The 19753-nt window shown below is 48.6% G+C and overlaps 1 protein-coding gene across 1 annotated transcript in view; it reads left to right on the forward strand.

Annotated features, from left to right (window-relative positions):
• Nucleotides 1–19753, forward strand: part of Ttc26 (tetratricopeptide repeat domain 26) — a 102770-nt gene that overhangs the window by 54819 nt on the left and 28198 nt on the right. The window contains exons 11-13 of the mRNA XM_077671292.1: nt 2710–2798; nt 7871–7954; nt 15861–15930. Of these exons, the coding sequence (XP_077527418.1) occupies nt 2710–2798; nt 7871–7954; nt 15861–15930 (243 nt within the window). The remainder of the gene's footprint in view (nt 1–2709; nt 2799–7870; nt 7955–15860; nt 15931–19753) is intronic.

Below are 19753 nucleotides of genomic sequence, written 5' to 3' on the forward strand. Positions count from 1 at the left end.
ACAACAACACAAATACTTGCACCGCAAACGTGAAAAAAAAATCAGGAGCAGCTTTCATAGATAGGTATGTCGTTGTGCTGTGTTTTGTTATGCTGCTAAGCAGAAGAGGTGGCCATCGCTCTCGCCCTCACGCACGGAGACGTCCATACGATCGTCACAGATTCGAAGACGGCTTACGGCAACTACCGCAAGGGGATCGTCTCCCACGCGGCCCTAGCAATTCTCGCAAAGCGCAGCCCACCGGGACAAGGCGTAGAGCTCATGTGGGTTCCGGCACACTCGACAGTGGAAGGCAACGCCCTCGCCGACCACTACGCCCGCGAACTAGCACACCGGGCCGAGGACGAGTCGGAGCTACCGCACCCAGTTACGAGCTACCGCGAGATTACCGGGTTGTACAGGAGCGCCAGGTGCAGGCTTGCCGTACCGCACCAGCAGCTCGACCGCAAGCAACAAACAAAAGTGCGCCGCGCACAAGCGGGGTCACTGGCGCACCCAGCTTTATTGCACAAGATGTTCCCAGCAGAACACGACCCCATCTGCCCGTTCTGCAAAAAGACTGGAGGCACCCTGCCGCACATACTGGCGGAGTGTACTCATCTCTAGAATCCCCTACCTTCCCTCCCCCTTCCCCTTCCCCCCCCTACCCGAGCGATGGGAGATCTTGATGTCCAGCCCCGACCTGTCGACGCAGCAAGAGCTCGCGTCCAGGGGCCAGGAGCTATTGGAGTCATATGGGACTTGTGAATAGGGTTCTACCCCGTCTGACGCCTGCGAGCGTCACCTGAAATGGGCTCAGTGAAAGTTTTTCTCTCTCTCTCTCTCTCTTTGCGCCAAGGCTTAGGCATATGATTTGCCTTCCACTTGATGAACAGCATTTACCCAAAAACTTGAAAGGAAGCGCCACTTCTGCCAGGGAGGCCCACGGTGCCCGAAAATAGTCGATGAATTTCTCTTCTGTCTTTTCCCTCACGGTCTTCGAAAGAGTCACCAATTGATGCCGCCGTCCGTTAATTCCTTTAAACTATCGCGGCTTCACGCCTGCAACGTCAGTAGAATCAAAACTTGCTTGTGATCTAAAAGACACCAGCTCCCCTGTGCTGTCTTCCCGGCAGGTTGACATGATATATTTTTGCTGTAGAGAGCCGTTTAAGGCTTTACTCAAGAACGACTTCTTTGAAATTCGACCGTATGTGGTTTTCGCCCATAATTTTTACCAATGTTTTTGCAGGTGCAGTCGAATCTCATTACTACGAAAAAGGGCTGACCTCGGGACCCCTCCGTCTCGAGGAAGACGAGGACACCGTTCCTTTTCCCCCACCGATTTAAAGCCCCTCATTCCTCTGCAAGGTTTCAGAGCGAAAGCTGTACTACGCGATGTCTCGCAGTGACATTTATCGCGCCTGAACGACCTTGAGCCGTCCGAGTACAGCTGTGGCAGGTGCGACCTCACGTCACGTGATCCGCCGCAGGGAGGTGTCGCAGCGGCACTCGTTCGGATACTCGCCGCTGCCACTGTACCACGTGATTAGGCTTGGACAAAGATTTAACTGTTGCTCCGCCAGCGTTTGGTCCCTCATTCTCGCCACTGATGCCACGCTGGCTGTGCCGTACTCGCTCGCGCTTCAGCCCAAGGGACACGCTGAATGCAATTTAGTAGATATATCTAGACATGCATTGGATTACAAAGAGAGATTTTACGCCTGGTCCTACAGGTTTTGAAGGACGCAACCCAATGTGATACTTTGTGATTTCCCGCTCACAGTGTTAAAGGTGCTAAGTGGAATAATTGCCGGCAAACAATGGAATGCTATGTGCACCTCTTAATTAACGACAACAACAACATGAAGGAGAACTAGACGGCAGGCTGCACTTTTTTTCATGAAGCCTAACTTTCATGAAACACTGTACGTCTTCGTAAAACCAACCTAGACCTTTCGCTCATGATAACTAGGTTTACAAGTGCTAAAACAGACCCATTCCTAAATGGTACGATGCCGCAAAAAAGCCTATTACGAAAAATTCAGGAAAGCTTGCACTGCGGAAGGCTAGAATGAAAAAAAGTGTAGGTACGCATTGCCTGACGGATAGTTAAGTTTCAATGTATTTACATGAATAGTTGCGGTGGTAGTGATCGTCGTCGTATGCATCGAAGAGGTCGCCGTCTTCTTCGCGGCGAGTGGTGGATGCAAAGTCATCCCCAGCATTGTAGACTTCAATCAGCTCTTCGTCATGGACTCGAGGCAGCGGCGGCGGGATCTACAAGTCGCCTCAGGAAGGCTTGGCACACTCGTAGCCATGTCTCCAGTTATCCATAATGGATTTTGGAGACATGGCTTCGAGTGTGGCTACGCGCTTACGAGCGCCTGGCATTTTCTAACTCCTCATTGTTTCCATACGTTTTCTCTTTTTTGCTAAAGCCACTGAGCTAGGGATTTTCTTGGTATTTTTTCTTGCAACACTGAACTTACGGCTTGTACAAAAGGTGCATTGTTAAAAACGTTTCAGGTGATTGCTTTCAATAACGCTGTACACAAGACCGTAACCCGCAGTACAAACACCTACTGATGCGAACACCGCTTGTGCAACCTCTTGCGAGAAAGGGTTTGGCGGCACATGTAGTTTAGAAGTGTGCAGTTTGCACGTGCCGTTTCCTGCTCACACGAAGAAGCGCCATCCAAGGAGGCAACGTCCGTTCTTTTTTCCCAGATACAATTCCTGGTCGGCAGTGCATGGCGTCCTGCTTCTTCCTTCTCAAGCAGTTCGACGACGTGTTGCTGTACCTCAACTCAATCAAGGTACGCTGCAGCACTACAAATACAGCCTGTCTCCTCGTGTGGCTATGCTTGCAGGCCTCGTATCACGCGGAAATACGTTAGGTTTCACCTGTTGCCTCACCGATTTCATAGAGTGTTTTAGCATAGCGGTTAGCGTAGGCTACGCTAGCGGCGGCGGGTACCGGGAGCCTACCGCGCATGCGCAGATTCGTTCCGGTGATGGGTTGACGTGAAATCGGGCAGAGTGTACGCGCACACACGCTTACAACGTTTGCACGAATATCTGAAATTGAAAACAACAATTGCTATCAAATTTCAAGGACGAAAAAAAAACAATGATTGTGCCTTCATTGACAAGCGCTTCCCGTGATTTTGCCCAGCTCTCGTTATTTGTTCTTGTTTCATTACCCTATGGACAGTTCAGCACAATAGAAACAGCAGTCATATGAATCCGCTTTGAAGCAATGCGTCAAGTGAGCAACCGCGCAGTTTGTGAATTGAGAGAAATTATACTGGCCTAGGGTCTTGATGCCCAGGTTCCATGATTGGTCACACGGAACCTGCCACGCGATTAAGAGAACAAAAACTGTGGTTGATTCCTCTGTCATAGGAATCGGTAAAACACGAAAGGTAAATGTGTAGGGAAATTTGCAGCTGAGCATGGTTTGTGGGTCAAGTTCTGTCTTGTGGGTGTGCTTGGCGAGCGACGTCCTGCTGGCGGGTCGCTCGGCAAAGGTGTACAGGCGTTATTTCCGTGACGGATATGACGTCAGTGAAATCGTTGTGTATGCTGGCATACAACACTTTCGTGTTAAAATATAAAACCCCAAAACGAACAACCCTACGTATAACGTACTGTTTAGTACTAAAGGTTGCTTCCCCGCATGAAGACCCCGTGTGCAGGGGTGCATCCTTTACAGGCCGCTTGTTTCGTTGTACTGGCGTACGTAAGTGAAATACTCGTGAATCTCTGAATAAAACACTGTCGGGTTTTATAAAAAAAAACAACAAAAAACGGGAACCACCCACCGTGGTGGCTGAGTGGCTAAGGCGTTGTGCTGCTGAGCACGAGGTCGCGGGTTCGATTCTCGGCCGCGGCGGCCGCTTTTCTTATGGAGGCGAAAAGCAAAAGTGCCCGTGTGTACGAGATTTCGGCGCACGTTAAAGATCCCCAGGTGGTCAAAATTAATCCGGAGCCCTCCTCTACGGCGCGCCTCATCACCTTCGTTGCGTCGGCGCGTTAAACCCTCCAATCAATCAATCAATCAATCAATCAATCAATGAATGAATGAATGAATGAATGAATGAATGAATGAATGAATGAATCAATCAATCAATCAATCTTAATCAATCAATCAATCAAGAAGGAAACCTCATTTAAAGGGGGGAAGGGAACAAGATCAGTTGGTCATACCCAAGATAACGCGAAGAGAATCTGTCATTTGAGGTTTTTGTTGTGCCTCGGCCGAGAGAAATGTCACCTACAGCAGTCTTGGGTCCAGCTGGCCGAATGCGAAGATCGGATAACGTGAGTTGCGAATGGCCACACAGGTGGTTAACGGGGCACACAGACGAAATACAAGTTCGGGTCATTAAAGGGGTCCTGAAATGCCTTCCGCCGATGCACGGATGTACATGTAACCAAATAAAGCAATGTATTAGCAATCTCCTCCTGCAAGAATTTTCTTAAAGCGATGAGTATTAGCTGAGAAATCGTAAATCAAAAACCGCGAATTATCGTCGCGCCGTATTTCCTCCTCCTTTCAACTGTTTCTTCGCTGTTGGCATCCCCTCCCATGATGCTCCGCTCCTCAGCGGTGACGTACTTCCACTATTGCGCTCCCACAGACTGCCGTCTGCTACGGGCCAGCTCTTTCGGCTTTTTCATTTCTGTAGACGCCATGGACACAGGCTGGAAAAGCGAACGAATGACCTGGCCGCATGTGTGCGGCCTGGCCTTGCCCTTTCGCGGTGAACGTAGCTGCAGTTGGTATCGGCGGCGAACTCGCAGCCGCGTGGGGAGAATCGTGCGCTCGTTCCCTTTGGTGCACCGCGCACTGTTTATCCAAAAAGCGCGGCCTCAGATGTGGCCCCGCTGGTGCCGGGTGTTATTTTGCGGTGGTTGTAATTCCTACTACCGGCGGCATGTGAAAAAAGACATTTTCAACCGACACAGAACCCGTGCACAAAACGCGCCGGATCGGATCGCTTTATCAGCGGCGATGAACGTGAAGGCGAAGAGCAAACCAACGCTGCACTCGATCAGCGAGAACCCGTGTTCTGGCAAGCTGCACCCATGTGTTGCATTCAACACTGACGGGAAAGCGTTTGTTTGCACTTGTTTGGATAGTCGTAAAATGTCCAAACACTCCGGCACTCCGCTAGCAGATCAGCCGGCGAGACATTTCGGAAAACATTTGACAGATGGCGCCGTATGCATTAGTGTGTCGCTACGCAAAACTGATGAGACGCTCTACTAAAACTTCCATCGCGGTGTCACGTAGCGGGACGCAAAAATTTAGCGTTTAGCGTATGCAAAGGCCACAAACGCTGTACTAAAACTCTATTAGCAGCAAAATAGCGTGCGTATGTGAAACCGCTTGCGTTTACAAAGCTGCACGCCGAGCGCGTACGTTTCAAACCTAGTGACATCGTTTAAATACACTGGCAAGCACAGTGTAACGTAGTCAGATATCAACCGTATGCTCAGGCGACAAGCAAGAGCTTGTTTTATGTGGGGCGGAGATTGCGCATAAAGGCCCGTTCGCACTTGCGACGAAAGCGAGTGAGAGCGGCAGGAATTCCGTCGCTTTGTCGCGCGACGATCGTTTTTGTCGAATGGTCGGGACAAATTTTGGTTGCGCGACAGAATTCCCGTCGCTTTCGCTCGCTTTCGTCGCAAGCGGGAATGGAAAGTTCTGCCGCTGCCGTCTGCTACGCAGCTCGGAGGTACCGCGCGATCTGCTCGGGCCGGATGAACGCGCACACTCCCGCACGGCAGCGCCCCAAGCGGCAGACGGCCGCGTACATCGCTCCCGGCGCCCGCCTGGAGCCCTGGAGCCCGCCCTCGGCACACTAGCCAGTATATTTCAGGCACTATAATGGAGGAAAGATTTTTTTGCTTCCGATGAACCTAGTTCTTTGCCCCTGTGTTTTTAAATACGTGAAGTGGCTAGCACGTCGTCCTCACGCAGCTCTGTATCGTCGTAGCATCGCTGATTGTCCGAACGAAGCTTGCAGCTAAGCCAATGCAGCGACCGAAGCTGTGTGTGTGTGTGTGTGTGCATCGCCTCCTGTGTGTTGTGGACGCGTTCGTTTCGCGATGAAATGCGACATTGTGGGTGGATAGTGCTTCCCATGGTCTGGATTATCTTTCTCGAACGACGTACCACTCAACCTCGCATGCGGTATGTGCAGTGTGCCTGGCTAAAAGCCTTCTCGCTTGCGCGCCAGAGTTGTGACTTGCTGCTCGTCCCCGCAAACCGGGTGTGAGGTGAGTGCCGAATTTACGACGGGCAGGAGGAGGCAACTCATCGTCTGTCAATCGCGGTTCAGACTTGCAACGCATGTTGTGACGTTGCGTTAGTTCGAAACGCATCTCTGGATTGTTTTTTAGTTGAATAAAATGTACGCGTCAAACCCGGGCATTCGGCTCAGGGCGTTCTCTGCGATTGCACCAAAGAAGTGCCACGGGACTTTCTTTATGGTACGTACTCACGCAAGATAAAATCCACGTCGTGTTATGGCCGTGTTGCATTCAATACAAACGGTTAAGCGTTTGTTTACACTTGTTTCGTTTGTCGTAAAATGTCAAAGCACTCCGGCACTCCGCTGGCAGATCAGCCGGCGAGCCGACGCTGAGCAGACGACTCATCTCTTTGCCGGAAGTGCGTGAAAAAGCCGCCCAATAGCAGGATGTCTAGCTCATGACGAACATCTGGGAATCGATGATGTAGACATGTGAAGATGGCGGCGTCCAAAAACACGAAGTAAAGGGTGAGAAAAAAGCTACAAACTTTGCAACAAAAGTGTGAGCTTTCCGGTGCGCGTAAAAGAGTAATACTTGGCACAGGTGACGTTGGCGACCCAATCTAGCGATTGCGCTAGTTCATTTAGTGTGCTCAAAATGCCTTTCAGGGCCCCTTTAAGAAGGCTGTTTTGTCGAGTTAAAAGCAACACCTATTTTTTCACCGACTTCAAAGAAATAATCGAGGTACTAAAGGAAACACATTCAGCACTGGCGACTCCCTAGCCACTTTGCGACACATTTTTCTATGACGTCACATAATCCTGTTTGTGTGATGGGCGGCCGACGACTTAAGGCAGCACCAAGAAACTGGTCTGGAATATAAAAGTGGGGCGCCTAGGTCTGTTTGATCGCATCCCTTGCGTGGCAACGCGGAGTTTCCACACTTATAACCACGTTTTGAGTGCTGGCCCATAATACGTCACTCCTGTCCATATTACGTCACTATGGTGCAAAATGTGAAACTTGAGCAATATTTTTTTGTGTGGTTTTTCGGTGAAAAACGCCCTTCATATAAGAAATGGAGCTGGGTGAGCGACCAAGTCTAGTTCTTTCAAATAGTTTATAGTTGTATTCAAATAGAGCCCCTTTAGGCGGTGGAGTCGTTGACTGCGCAGCCTCTACTAGTAGGTCAGCGTGACTCTGAAATCGGCATCTCTTGCTCTGTTGAGGAGCATCTACTGGAGCTTGGAGGTGGTATCCTAGAGATGAACCTTTTTCTGAAGGAAAGGAACCTGCTGCATGCGCAGAGCTTGATATATTGTGTCGGGACCTGCCACGGCCCTTGTAGACGCCAGGGTGAGGTGGACCTTGTGGTTTCTGACAGCAGATGGCCGAAGCGTTGCACGCATGCGCGGGCTCTGTCACAAGTGCTGGACGTTTACGGAGAGCAACTTCAGCGAGCTTTTTGTGCGGGCACGACTGGAGCCGCAGGAAAGCTACCTTGGCACCAGCCGGGCACTCTCTACGCTCCTCGATGCTCATTCTCCAGTAATGTTTTTTTGGCCGGCCATACCCACAGTCGGCATGCCGTGAAACATCGTGTTGTGGGCTGTTATTTTTGCAGAGCTACTTCTACAATGACGACACGTTCAACTTCAACTATGCCCAAGCCAAAGCAGCCACGCGAAACTTCAAGGAAGCCGAAGAGGTAAGCAAGCACGTGTCAGGTACATTCGTGACCCGTCGACCATAGACTCGTGTTGAGACGCTATATGGTTGGCATTCGCTCGGCTTTGTTAGTTCGCAGTGTTGCCGTGATCGTTACAAAGACAAATTGTGCACATGTATATATTCCTTTTTTACTTACCACGTGGAAATAAGATTCAGAAACCCGTTAGCCTAGATATAAGTTGCACGCAGTCAGCGCCTCTCTTGTACACAGCTCTTCTTCCTGTCTCCCGTATACTGATCGATATTCTGTTTCAACATAAGTACAAGCCCGGCACTTCCGGTCTGATGCAGAACTTTAATTAAACTTGCTGAGTTGCCGCTTATCAACTCTAAATCAGCGTAACAGATGCCAAAACACTTTTGTTTACAAAAAGAAAGCGCAGGATTGGGTTTAGAAATTGTTTTACAATAAAAAAATTAAGATTCTTTGAAACATACTATTGACTCTGCTGTAGCTCGAACCCGGGCGTCCATTCCAAAACCCACTCTTCTACTCATAAGCTACTGAAGCAGCAAAAAAAATTCCCCCGCATTTCCCCGAGGGGGAGAATGTGAAAGTGCGAATGCACGGTTGTCGGCCCGCTTGCGGCGCTTGCGCTCGGCCCCCGCAGCCCACCCCCTCGCCGCCTTCTCTTCGATCTCTTCCATCGGGTACACCACGCAGTTATCAAGCCGCTATAACGCCGCTGAGTCGCCAACGCACGCCGCTGACGACGTAGTTTGAATGCGTTAAAGATATAAGGCGCGTCTAACACTGATATCACCGTCGCGTCTGTGGCTTGGTCGGTAGCGCGTCGCGCTGCGGCCCGCAAAGTCCTCGGATCGAAACCTGGCGCCGGATGCTGTTTTTTCTTTAAAGAGCACTGCGGACGCCGCCGCCGACGCCGGCGGTGGATGGTTTGGGGTCGCTTATAAAGAGCATTCGCTCTTAAAAAAAAAAACCGTGGTTGATTTACCTGTAATAGAAATCGGTAAAACACGAAAGTGAAGTGTGCAGCGAAATCTGCAGTTGAGCATGATTTTCGGGTCGCCGTCTTTCTTGGGGGTGTGCTTGGTGAGTGACGTCCTGCTGGCGGGTCGCTTCTGCAAAGAAGTACTGATGTCATTTCCGTGACGAATATGACGTCAGTGAAATCTTGGTGTATTCGCCCCGAGCGCGAACAGAGTCGGCCCCTGGCGGCGGCGGGACGAACCGCTCCTAGAGTGGATGGCGCTCTCGCGTCGTCTGCTTTTTCACGTTGCGTGCGGCTCAAGACGCGTGCTGCACACGACAAAACAACCAATATGTGTGCTCGTTTGGCAGTAATCAATGTCATAGTTACCTCTGCTTGCGCATTTCCTCTAGAAACGCAATAATCAGCGGCCGTTGCGGGTTAATGCGCTGGTTTAATTCCACGAAACATCTTCGCCCTGGTCACCGCTTGAGTGTGAAACGTGTTATAAACATTGCTTCCAGACATTGCACTTTTCGTATTGTTGAGTGCAGTCGTCTGCCGTTTCGTTCGGGAACGTCGAAGGGTGCTTTTTGAAGGTGGCGTGGTGATTATTTAAAGGTTAAAAGTTTAGTACGCGAAACGGGTAAGAAGCGACAAGACCTGTGCATACGCGTGCAAATTCCACACCCTTGTAAAATTGCGCTGTGTCTTTATAGAAGGGAGAAACAAACAAAAACATTTACACTGCCACACGACCCGTGCGCTATCGCCCATACATTACCGGACACGTATTTTACACCCGCAAGCGCCTGTGTGATCGAATTTTTCCCGTACCTTTTCTAAAATAAATACCATTTTTGGACAGTCGTTGTTTATACTGAGGAGGAGGAATAAACATTTATTTAACTGTATCGAGTTGCTAATTTTACGTATTATTTAAAATGCGTTTCTATGGTTGCGCAAGAGTATTTAGGGGGGATTTTGAGGTAAAATTAAGCAGTTGTGAGTTCTCGTCTGTCATGTGGCATTTCGTGTGTCATTGTCATATATATCATTTTCAAATCCCACATGAATCACCTTGTCCAGAAACGTGTCTCACTCAGCATAACCAAATGCCTAATATGGTCACGTCTTAAGCTCTTAATGTGGACCTAAGTTTAAAGAAAGACGAGAAAACGCGTAATATAATGCAAGTTATTGCCCACATGTGTGAGGGGTGTGTGCCATGACTCGCTGTTTTTTTTTAAATTTTTTCCCACAATGCTTACTTTCAATACAATTTTGAAAAAGGCGAGCCACAATTCCTGGACAATCCCGGACCAAAGCGGGGTTAATCAGTTTTGAAAATACGTACTGCTTTTTCACCGCTACAGAACACGACGCCTAGTGTAGTTTCGATTGTAAGTAATACTGATAACCATAATTTGGCTTTTCGCGTTACATGCGTTCTCTTCTCGCTGCTCTTGCAACGTTGGCAGGACCCCCGCCCCCCCCCCCCCCCTTCCCGAAAAAAAAACTAAATGCACATAATTTCATTTTTTAACCAATCCTCAAGAATTAAATGCCAAGACAAAGGCGATATTCAGTTTACAAAACAAAGTAGTTACCGGGAAGCCGTTGCGCTGATTCGCAACGAGAAATAAAAAGGAAATGGTTTACTACATCTGCAACAGCGCAACTTCATTTATTGCCATCTTTAGGGTTCGTAAGCGACCTTATACGCAAGAATGCGAACACAGCTCGCTGTTGCAGGCACCTGTTAGATTTTAAAAGGAACGCAAATGGTCAATAGAGCAGCCGTAACAGAAAACTTGTGCTCACTGTGAGGTCCCAGAAGCTTGGTTTGCACACCGTAAACCTGCTTGTCACTTTGCGAAAACCTAGCTAAACATGAGATGTTGATTGTAGTGCGTGCGTTGACAATTCAATTCGCACGTTCACTTGCGACGAAAGCCGTAAATAAGTGATCCGAAACCGTTATTCATCAAACCTTCCTTCAGAGTCGTTAAAATTTCATTTAAAAGACCTGTTAGAGCGGTTACATTTATATCTCTGCGCTGATCAAAATTCAGTAATTTTAGGTTGCCTTTTGAACACACAAAAAATATCGTAAGCTCTTGAAAGAATTTCGGGGCAGTTAAGTAGTGTTACCATTTCAGGGAATCCCACAAATGCAAGAATGCGTCATGCTACCAGTGAAAGCTATTGAGATTGCCGTTGTAAACTGAATTTCAGAGATCGAGGCTTCCTGATTTGTTTCTATTTATGCTTTTATTGAAGGCTCAAACCCGTAGTCTGGAAAGATCGAGCTTGCTACGAGCCACAGCGTACAAGTTCATTGTCACAATTACGGCCATTCTGAGATTCCCGATGAGTCGTCGCTTTTTTTGGCGTAGTAATGAAGACTGACTGCCGCTTCCATGCTACACATTGATCGTTGAGGAACCGAACTACAGCATACCACTCTTGTTTGCACCTTTCGTGCGCACATACGGCGGGAAAAAGGCACGAAGCGCGCCCACAGTGTACATTCTTACGGGCCGCTCAGCGGAGCATCCACACTAGCAGCGCGACGCTGTCGCCACCTACATGTCGAGCTCGCGGCGAATACCGGCATAGAACACGTTCATGTTAAAATATAAAACCCGAAAACGAACAACCCTAAGTATAACGTACTCTTGAGTGCTAAAGGTTGCTTCCCCGCAAGAAGACCCTGTGTGCAGGGGTTCACCCTTTACATGCCGCTTGCTTCGTTGTAATGGCATCATTTTCGTAACGAATATGACGTCAGTGAAACATCTGTGCATCGGGGAAAAACACTTTGGTGTTAAAAATTCGATCCATAAGCTACTGAAGCAGAACAACAGCCCCTTCTAAAAAATTCAATAAAGGTATAAAGTGCGCACAGCAAACGCCACGTTTTTACCCACAAAAGAATTCATGCTCGCGTCTAGTAACTAACTGTTTCAGACAAGCGAATATTCCCCAACTCGCCGAACTTACTATCCCGATTAAGTCACGCCACGACGCTTTAGATGAAACGGTCATGTAGGCTATCGAAATCCGCTTTGTATGAACAGTGTTCTACGTGAGACGGAAACATTTCAGGAATTAATGCAGGTGATGAGGCACGCCATTGTGGAGGGCTCCGGATTAATTTAGACCACCTGTGGATCCTAAACGTGCGCTGAAATCTCGTACACACTGGCATTTTCGCTTTTTGCCTCCATCAGAAAAGCGGCCACCACGGCCTGGAATCGAACCCGCGACCTCGTGATCAGCAGCGCAATGCCTTAGCCACTAAGCCACCGCGGTGGGTCAATAAATACTTTAGGGTAATTAGAAGTCATGTGCTGGTCGAAGCGTTTGTGCATGCAAGTCAATGGAAGAAATTGCTCGGTAACTTTAACCTTAAACCCGTTGTATCGGCTAATTGGCAGGTATTTCGAATAAGCAGCATGGACGTTACGGTTATTTCTCGATAAAATTCTAAATTGGAAGTTATTTTGAATACAAAGCACCCAGGTGAGCGTCATATCTCGATAAATATGAAAATTTTCAAGCTCAAAACAGCGCCGTGTTTTGTGCTGACGTCGGCGTGATAGCAACGGGGGCGGTGCGCAGTTGATAAGGCGGCAGGCCGCTTGAGACTCACTCCAGCGTACGCTTCTCTATCTCTTAAGGAAGACATGAAGACAAAATACAAGTTTTTTATTCAAAATATTTCATGTTTTATAGTGCCCCCAGCGCTTCTATGGATAGAAACGATACTTCATTCACTGAGAAATTAATCGATTTAGGTTAACATTTTGATTATCCCGCTAAATCATGTGTTTTTGTGGTCCGCCATGACATCACGGGAACCGACCGCTGTGCAGGCGATCCCGAATACTTGTTTACCGTTAGCGAACCTACAAGGCGCCACCATAGCGTTGCGAACCGTTTCCTGCCTTTAGTTTGTTTTTGACCGTATTTAAAGTTGGCTGGTTTTTGCTCTGGGAGAAAATAATCGTTTCGTGAAACATAGTGCTCGCTCGACAAATATGGTCACGCAAGACACCGTGTTTGCGTCAATCGGCCAGGGTCGTCTGAGTCAACCCCAAAGCCCCGTAGTGCTGTGCAGCTAAACCAAGCATAGTGCGCGCAGTACCAACAGAAGTACGCATCAGTACTATGTTCACGTGTGCTTTCGTAACTTCCACCGTTTGTGCCACCATTCTTACTGATATAGAAAGAATGTGCGCTAAATGTAAGCGCAAATAGCTCGTTGTAAGTGCAATGTAAGCGCAAATAGCTTAGAAGCTCTGCCTAATTGGCGTTTCCTTTTGCCGGGCTCCGCCAATCGCAGAGCTGGCTTGTATGACATCATAGGTTCTGTTGCGGGAAATGAGCTAGTTATGTAGCTTATGTAGCTAATTATGTAGCTTATTTAAGCGAAGCTTGCGTTAAAAGTGGTGTCAGTATGATTCTAACGAGCCAATCTTTCAAATGAACCAATCTTGCATTTTGTCTTCATGGCTCCTTTAAGGTACTAAACTTTTTTTTTGTTGCGCAGAGCCCCGTGTGAGCAGTTTGTGTGCTGGACACTTCAGGCTTTGATTTCAGCGACAAGCCGGAACCATCAAGGCAGCCCTTGTTGTTCGCTTAAGGGAGACTCGTTGTGCGGTAATGACAGCGCTCTTCGTGTGTTTCTTGTTTAATCGGAATGTCGGTTCTTGCGGAGTGCTTTGCGGTCTCCGTGGACCTCAGCAACAGGAGCCGGCTGTGTAATGTATGACAAGTAAATGCGCGGTCTCCGGTGTTTTGTTGCTGCGCGGTGGTCCACAGCATGTTCGCGCGTACAGAGTCTTGCGGAACGGCAGTTCTTCGCTGCTTTTCTGATGTTGTGCGATGTTTTCGAAAAGATATTTGCCGTGCACGTTCGAGAGCTTCCATTGCTTGCGATACCAAGATAGGCTGAGGCTGCCTATGTTGCATAAATAGGTTAAGGATACGCTGGACGGGTGTGCGTAGATGCTTGAGTGCGTTTCTCTAGGGGCCCCTTGACTCCTCCCTTTACGCTGGTGTAACGGCGCTCTCGCCCCTTTGGCGAAAGCTCGTCCCCCGTTTCGTCAGGAATGCCGTCAGAGGCCTTCGACATTCCAAGAAATATGAAAATGCCTCCTGCCAGTTCTTGGCCGAGTATATGTTACTGCATTGTGTAACAACGCGCATCGGTGGCCCAGCCAGAAATTTTTTAGGGGGGTGTTGACGCGGGGCTAAGAAATTTATAAAAGGCAGCCTGCGTCCAAGCAAGATCTTTCTTGTCTTATTGTCATTTTTACATTGAAATTTATATTTGAAGTGCGTAAAAAAACATGTGCGGAAAAAGGCAAAGTGGGGGGGATGCGCTAGTCAAAAAGTATCCGAGAGGGGGGTTCTGGCACACATACCCCCCCCCCCTCCCTTGCCGGTTTGATTGATTGTAGTGTTATAACCCGCCGACGGAGGCGCGCTGTAGTAGAGGGATAGAGATTAATTTAGACTACCGGGCCACCTTTAACGTGCACCTAAATCTCGGACTTGGGATGGAGGCGAAACGCGACAACGCCCGTGTGTTCGTGATTTCGGCGCGCGTTGAAGATCCCCAGGTGGTCGAAATTAATCCGCAGCCCTTCACTACGGGGCGCCTCGTCGCCTGTGTAGCGTCGGTGCGTTAAAACCTCAGAATCAATTAATAAATCAGACACATTGGCGTTTTCGCATTTCGCCTTCACCAGCCCCTCCGCTTCCCCCCCTCTGGCTACGCCCCTGAACACCATGGCATACTTACGGCGTGTGATGCGAGGAAAGGTATCTTCCTCTACAAAACGGGAATTGAACGACAGTGACTGCAGGTTTTGCAGACGAAGATTAGACTTCCGCGGGCCTGGGAGATTACACTAGCTCCAAAAGACAGCTTCTGTGAGCTACGACGCTTAGAGCTGTGTTGTGTGCTTGATGAGAAATGACTTGGTTCTATTATACTGCGGACCGAGAGCTCAATTCAAAGGTACCGTAGGTTCTCCGTCTATCGCTAAGTTCTTCAATAGTGCAAAACGTGCTCTGGTAAAAGCGAGTTAAACAAACACGAGGGCCATAGTGGCGCCATTACGCAGGCAAAGAAATATACTTTGGGAGTCCCAGGATGTAATTCGGCTCGTTAGAAACTGGAGACTAAACGAAAGAAAAAAAAATGCATTATATGGTGGCTGCAATACGTGTTTGTCCACACTTAAGACCGCAAAGTTATGTTTATACCGTTATATATCGTTATATACCAAAATATACGAGAGAATAACGTGAAGATATTGTTGTATGCTAGGAAATATCGCCGGGAATATATCGTCATATAAAGAGAATATAACGAGATTATATCGTTATATACCAGAATATACCAGCACGAGCTGCGTGCTGCACGTTCATCGGTCCTTCAGGTCCGTCGTCGTCGTGGTCCTCGTTGCGTGGCTCATCCGAAGCTCGTGACATTAGCGCGGCAGGTTCAAACACGATTTACAACAATATGCTCAGCGGCGCCGACCCGCTCCGAGATGACGGCAAGAGTAGCGCGCGCCGCACTACGTTCGCTGATAATGCGGTCACTTCCGGAGACGCAGCAGCTATGCGCCGTGACCGAGAAGACTTCAGTTCATACTGCGAACACATTGCGCATTGAAGGGGTATCGTAATTGGCCGACGTTTTTTCACATTAACAAGTAAGTCTGTAAGTAATTGTAAGTAATTGTAATTGTAAGTCTGATTTTTATTTATGCTTAACGAGAACGCCGCGATACGAGTAGCTGTGTCTTAATGGAAGCAAAGCGATTTCACAGAACCCAGCTGATTTGCTCTTCTAGCGGTTGTGGTGACGGACAGAAGTGAGCGTCGACGTTTCTCAGCGCTGAACAAACGGCGTTTGGTTCAATGCAGGTCTTCCTGATGATCCAGAGCGATAAGATCAAGTCCAGCTACATCTACCAGAGCTGGCTGACCCGATGTTGTAAGTGGGCCTTGCATCTCGATGCCGGATGTTCGCTCCCCACTTACTGCCCTGGGTACCTGTGATTGACGTGAGGCGGTCATCAGCACAAGACGTGTGGTTCGCTTGTCGTAAATGAGGAATGCAATACCGCTTGGTTGGTGGCGGGTGTTTGCGAACTCGGGAGTGGTTTCTTACATTGTCCGGCGCTTTTAGCTTTTAAAAACAGCAGCTTTACCGAAAAGAGCATTTTATTTTTTTGTCTGCAGATACCGCGGACAGCATTGCTGCCCAGGCAGGGAGGGTTACCGAAAAGATGATAACAAACGTTCAAAAGAATTTGCATCACGCCACTCCACAAAATCAGCTGGCAATGCATTCCAGTGTTCAATTGTACAAGGGAAAAATGATTTTCGAAATATTTTAGTATGGGCGAAAAACGGTCGTATCGTTTTTGAGTGGTTCAGTCTGGCTGAGCCATGTGGAGCAGGGAGTAGATATGTATTACTGTTCAAGCCAATTTTTTGGGATAAAGCAGATTCAAAAACACCAGCTTGGCGATCTGCCGTGAATATACAACTGTATATTTATATTCGCACTCGACAGCTTAGGCAAGATGCTACCTGTCTATATACTAAGCGTCGCAGATTGTTTTATGAGCAAACAAACCCAGCGCTGGGCTCAGCACTTGATAACTTCAATTTGTTCTTTCTCCTAGCAGTCTTTGCAAAACTTTTCGGCCAAGTTTACGTCTTCTGGTCGACAAAGAATTCGAAGAATAAGTGTAAACCTCTTCTGTGACAAAATTATTTTATTACATTAAGAGAGAGAGGTGTTTTCTCTAGCCTTCCGGCATAATACGTGTCAGCCTTGCTCGAGATGTAAGTGTACGCATGGAATGTTTTGTGGCCTGTGCAGTTTAGTCATGATCTAGAAAGTTTTGAAAAAAAAAATTTGATGCGTTTTTGTCTCGAGAAAATTCGGTAAGAAATTCAAGAGCGCATTTCTGATCGTGCCGGCTAACGTGTGCTTTTTTTTCTGCGGCACCAGGTAGGTGGTAGAGACAGCTATCATCAATCAAAGGTAATTCGCGAAGCACCAGGGTTTGAAGGTAATACACCCAAAGCTGACTCCTGAGCTGATGATGATGACGGTAGGATTTTATGGTGCAAGGCCGACTGACGGCAAAGAGCGCCAAGGAAAAGTTGTTTTATGAGGACGAGACTGTTGAACTTCGTAGGCGACTAAACGAATGTACGGATATATGAGGAAAAGAGCTGAGATGAGGATATACGGTACGACAGCTACCTCCTCTTGCGAAAAAAATTCGGTGTACTTAAGCCTGCTGCTACTAGCAGTGAAGAAATGGGAAGGGTAGCAGTATTGAACGTAGATGTATTGCAGCATAAAACGTGTAGGCACAGGCCATTACCGCGAGGCCAAACTATTACCCTAGAAATAAACAAATAAACGCATCTATTGTACTCACGTGATAGCCAGCTCGTGAGAGGAAAAGGGGTATGCCAGCCGAGTTGAATTCTGTTGTTGGGGCAGCTGTGGCGCGTCCCACCAGGCCGCCTCTTGCAGTATTCGGCGCCAAAAGACGTTGAAACGAAAGCAGGCAAAAATACGATGAACCGATGGAGAAGTTGTTGCTAAGTGTCAGTTAAATGAGCTGAGCAGGCTTAAGCGCCACGAGCAATTTTGTGATCGTTCTCTGCAGTCTCGAGTTGTGCGGTACTGCATGAATGGTTAAAAAAGTTAAACAGTTAATGGGTAATGGTTAATGGTTAATGTTAGACAGTTAATGGCTAAACAGTTGCGGTCACAATTTCAGATTATTGTTCTGCTGTTTGTGTTCATTATTGCCACGTGGTGAAATGAGCACATTTCTTCTCAAACAATAAGTGGTTGCAGCTATTTACTCGCGTTCAGGTAATGTCCATGCAGGTGGGGCGAAGGAGGAAAATGTTAGGTGTAAAAAAAAAACTGTGGGCTGAAACGTTCATAGGGTGGCGGATCACCTAGCTAAGTTGTGTCAATTTCACTGGGTTGCAACCATTCAGGAAACAAAACACGACTGACTGGAGCGCAGTTATAAAGGAAGGCACAAAAGTGCTTCATCTTGCGGGCCCGCGGCGTCCACTCGTTCGGAGGCGGGAGGAGCTGCGTCGTGTTCGACGCGCACGCACTATCCACTTTTTCCCGCACCTCCGCTGCTGCCGCGTCGCGCTCTCTCCACTTCTGCGTGGATTTAAACACACACAACTGCTATTACTCTTTCCTTTATTATTCGAATTGTGACATCAATGTATATTTCTTCTCCAATTTGTTTCTTAGATTACGTGGCCGTTTGCCAACTTCAGTTCTGCAGACTCATTATATAGCACTGTAAGATGGGCGTTTTAGTCCAAGAAAGGTGCCCCGTACCATGGCTGATCCCCTCGTGGGTATGTGCCATCAATGAAAGAGCAACAAAAACAACAGCCACAACAACGTGCGGGATAAGAGAGAGAGAGAGAGAGCAGACTTTATTGTCATCCCTTTTAAGACGAATGTACCGTGCGGAAAAGTCCGGTATCTTCGTCCCATTAGACGGCGGTCAGGAACCCGTGGTCCCTGGCGGCGTCCTCTGCCAGTTGGATGACAGCAGCTTGTATCCCGGGAAGAGAGCTGAGCAGTGCGGCCTCCCACTGCTCACTACTTCTTATATGTATTACTTGTTCAAAGGCCCGTGGTTTATTGGGACATTGCCAGACCATATGTTGTAGTGTGGCTGCTGCAATGTTGCACCACTTGCATCTGTCCGTGTACCTATCCGGATAGCTGCGGTGACACAGGGCGGGGTGAGGGAACGTATTTGATTGTAACCTGCGACGTGCGGGATAAAACGTGCCGGGTTCTATGTCTGGCGATGCCATATAATTAAGCGCGCGCCGGAAGCCGCCTGTGGGCCGCCCCCAATCAGAGCCACCGCCGTTCGCCACACTTTTGCTAGGTACGCCCAGGTAGATGTGATCCATTCGGCCGCTGCTGGGTTGGCCCTGAACACGTGGCGGCAGCCGGAAGTGTGTCCGCCGCCGTGTTCACTCCCGTCTCCTGTTCGCGATCTACCGGCGTAGTGGCCTCGTTGGCTAAAAAGATTTATTGTATTTATGCACGCCTTCTCCCGTAATAGCTGCGACAGACACATAGGGGAGAAAAAATATGCACTGACGATTACGATACTCCCTAATGCGAAATGTGCGCAGCGCGAATTGCACTCTTCTCGATCACGGCGCATAGCTGCTGGGTCTCAGGAGGTCATCGCGTGATCAGCGGAAGCACGGCGGCGCGCGCTGCTCTGCCGTTATCTTGCAGCCCTTCGCTGCCGCCGAGAACGTTGTCCCACATTGTGTTTGAACCTCCCGCGCAAATGTCACGTGGTTAGGTGGAGGAGCATCTGGGGAATGTGTGATGGGGGCGCTTCGTGGCGGCGACGCATGGCGAAAGTGTGAGGCGGCAGGCAGTGAGACATACTGAGCCGTGGCGACGCGCTGGGAGATGACGCCTTAGCAGCTCGTGCCGCCATCCCTCTCACACTTCCGCCAGACGCTGATCGTCAGTTTTCTTTCTGCCTGGGGTGTCTCGTTCGCTCGCTTCATTACGCGGACACCGCGTTCGCCTTCACCGCCGTCGCAAAACACCTGTCATTATCACCAGCCTATCTACGCCCACTGCTGGGCTAAGGCCTCTCCCATCATTGTCCAATTACGCCTGTCCTGTGCTAACTGCGACCAATTTATCCCCGCAAACTTCTTGATCTTATCCGCCCATCTAATTTTTTGCCGCCTCCTGCCACGCT

This window comes from Haemaphysalis longicornis, unplaced genomic scaffold (genome assembly GCF_048455015.1).
Source record: "Haemaphysalis longicornis isolate Haplotype H1 unplaced genomic scaffold, Haemaphysalis longicornis Haplotype H1 scaffold_5, whole genome shotgun sequence".
NCBI classification, from domain to species: domain Eukaryota; kingdom Metazoa; phylum Arthropoda; class Arachnida; order Ixodida; family Ixodidae; genus Haemaphysalis; species Haemaphysalis longicornis.